Genomic DNA, 2,500 nt, shown 5'->3' on the forward strand with positions numbered 1-2,500 from the left:
GAACATCTCAGTTCGGAAGCTACAACCGTGTGAAGTTCCGTCATTTTATTTCCCACTCTAACATTTTATATTACCTGACCTTCGCCTTTACTGCGCTAACCCATTCATAAAAGCCCTTGCATTCTCGTTACTTCGTTTCTATTCGAATCTCAGGCCTAGATGGCAAGAGGACGTGACTCTTGTTCTCGCTTTATTGTCCTTACGGTAAGTTAAATTCAATCACGTGTTAAGAGAACAGAAACTTTTTTTTTTTAATGCACCTATTATTGCACTATGTGTTAGTTATCAAAAGCAAAGAAAGCTGAAAATAAATAGATGGAAAAATAAATAAACAAAAAAGTCAAGAGATAAATTAATACCCCCCCCCCAAAAAAAAAGGAAAAAAAAGAAGAAACAAAAATGTATATCCTTTTTCATTTTAGGGATAACTGCGTTTTTTTTTCTGTAAATGCTCACTGCGCGTCAATGACTTCCTTCAGAGGAGAATTCTGAGGGTAGGCAATCCCGCCATACTGGGTGAAGAGCGGTTCCGTGCCTGACTTGAGGCGACACACTTGTTCGGCGCCAACTGCCAGGCAGCAAAAAAGACAGAAAATGACAACCTATAAATAAAAGACAAAGACCTACGGCCGTTAAAAAGGTTATATCAATACGCAAAACATATATTTGATGCATTTGAAACATCTTCATAACTGTACCTTTCCCAGGCAGCAAAAAACATTTAACAACGAAATAAACAAAAGACTATCGGCTAGTTTGTTAAAATTGACCCAAGGAAAATTCTCAAACACGAACAAGCATATACATAGATATAATTGCATATATGTCTAATAGATATACATTATTGTCTAATAGATATACATTTATCTTTCTATCTATCCATTAGATATGCACGTCTAGACTAATTGATATCCATTTATGTCCGTGTATATGCATGTCCATATAAGGAATATTCACCGGAAAAAAAACATGGACCGTTAGAATAGGTTATACCAACACACATAAAGCTTTTGATAACCGATGCAGTGGAAACAGCTTGGTAAATTGATCTGCGGGATTAACTAATTGACTTCTGATGAATTCCAATAGATCCTACAGCGTGTTAGTAAGATTATAGGTAGGGAAACCGGATGAAATTCCATTAGGTATAGACCACGCCAGACCATGAAGTCGATCCATGTGTTATTAGTAAAACACTGTTGGAAAGCGCTGAGCTCAACAACAAAAATCACAAGTAGAATTAAAAGGAGTGTGAATTTCAGTATCTTAATAATGAAAATAATAATAATAATAATAATGATATCGATTATGATAATGGTATTAAAAATAATGATAATATCAATAACAACAACAACAATAATAATAATAATAATAATAATAACAATAATATAACAAACACAATAATATAACAAAACAATAACAATAATAATAACAACAACAAAAAACAATAATAATAATAATGATGGGAACAAAAACAACAATAATAATAATGATGGGAACAATAACAATGATGATGATAATAATAATAATAACCGTTACAATCACCTGTTTCAGAGTTCGCATCCTGTATTCCAGTAATTGCTACGATGCTCACTGAAAATAAGCAAAAAATGTCACGTTTTTCATATTAAACCATTTACTGTTTATGTATGCATCTATAATCTATCCATCTGTCTGCCTCCCTGTCTATCTATCTGTTTATCAGGCTATCTATATAAATCTATCTATTCAAAGACATATTTATTCATTCATCAATCTGTATATCTGTATACATATAAACACTTAATATAAACTATAAAGTAGATCAAGATAATTCATACTATGAAATTTAAGTTACTAAATCTACATCTACAGGGGACAAAATAGAAAATATAAATCGAGGCAGACAGATTAAAAAAATGCTTTTATAAACAGAGAAGCTGGATGAGACGTGGCTGCCAGACACAAGGAAACGAACGAAAATACAAAAAGACGCATGAGAGACTTCATATGTAACGAGAATGGCTACCGGGACGGTGTGCACACCATGGAGAGAGAAGTAATATATTTAAACACAGGCTACCATGACGAAACTCATTATCAGCTAGGAAGGCGCAGGATTTTACCCAAGAGAGCGACAGGCTCGGTGAGAACCTCCGTTATGTATTTTTGGTCAGGCGTTAGGCCTACATCTTGGCGAAAGCGAGCGGTCTGCAGGATGTACTGGTGCTCCTCGATCGGGGATGACTGTGGATAACGGGTACAAAATATAATGATAATGATTATAATAATAATAAAAATAAAAATATCCGTTACAATTATCTGTTTCAGAGTTCATATATGCATATATATATATATATATATATATATATATATATTTGTATATATATATATTTGTATATATATATATATATATATATATATATATATATATATATATATATGGTAGAAAAAAACACAATGCACAAACTAGATTTATTAAAGAAAGTGAGACAAGTATATATATGATGTTCATGTGTGT

At 32.5% G+C, this 2,500-nt stretch overlaps 1 protein-coding gene across 6 annotated transcripts in view; it reads right to left on the minus strand.

Moving 5' to 3' along the window:
- LOC113809425 (glutamate receptor 2) overlaps positions 1-2,500 on the minus strand; it is a 16,588-nt gene that overhangs the window by 2,291 nt on the left and 11,797 nt on the right. For 4 of the 6 annotated variants that reach the window (XM_027361017.2, XM_070128598.1, XM_070128590.1 and 1 more), the window contains 3 exons: positions 2,106-2,226; positions 1,546-1,593; positions 457-568 (listed from right to left, as the gene is read on the minus strand). In XM_027361017.2, coding sequence (XP_027216818.2) covers positions 457-568; positions 1,546-1,593; positions 2,106-2,226 — 281 coding nt within the window. The remainder of the gene's footprint in view (positions 1-456; positions 569-1,545; positions 1,594-2,105; positions 2,227-2,500) is intronic. The other 2 variants (XM_070128612.1, XM_070128620.1) reach the window with 2 other exon arrangements.

The sequence above is a fragment of the Penaeus vannamei genome, chromosome 2, assembly GCF_042767895.1.
Source record: "Penaeus vannamei isolate JL-2024 chromosome 2, ASM4276789v1, whole genome shotgun sequence".
In the NCBI taxonomy this organism is placed as follows: domain Eukaryota; kingdom Metazoa; phylum Arthropoda; class Malacostraca; order Decapoda; family Penaeidae; genus Penaeus; species Penaeus vannamei.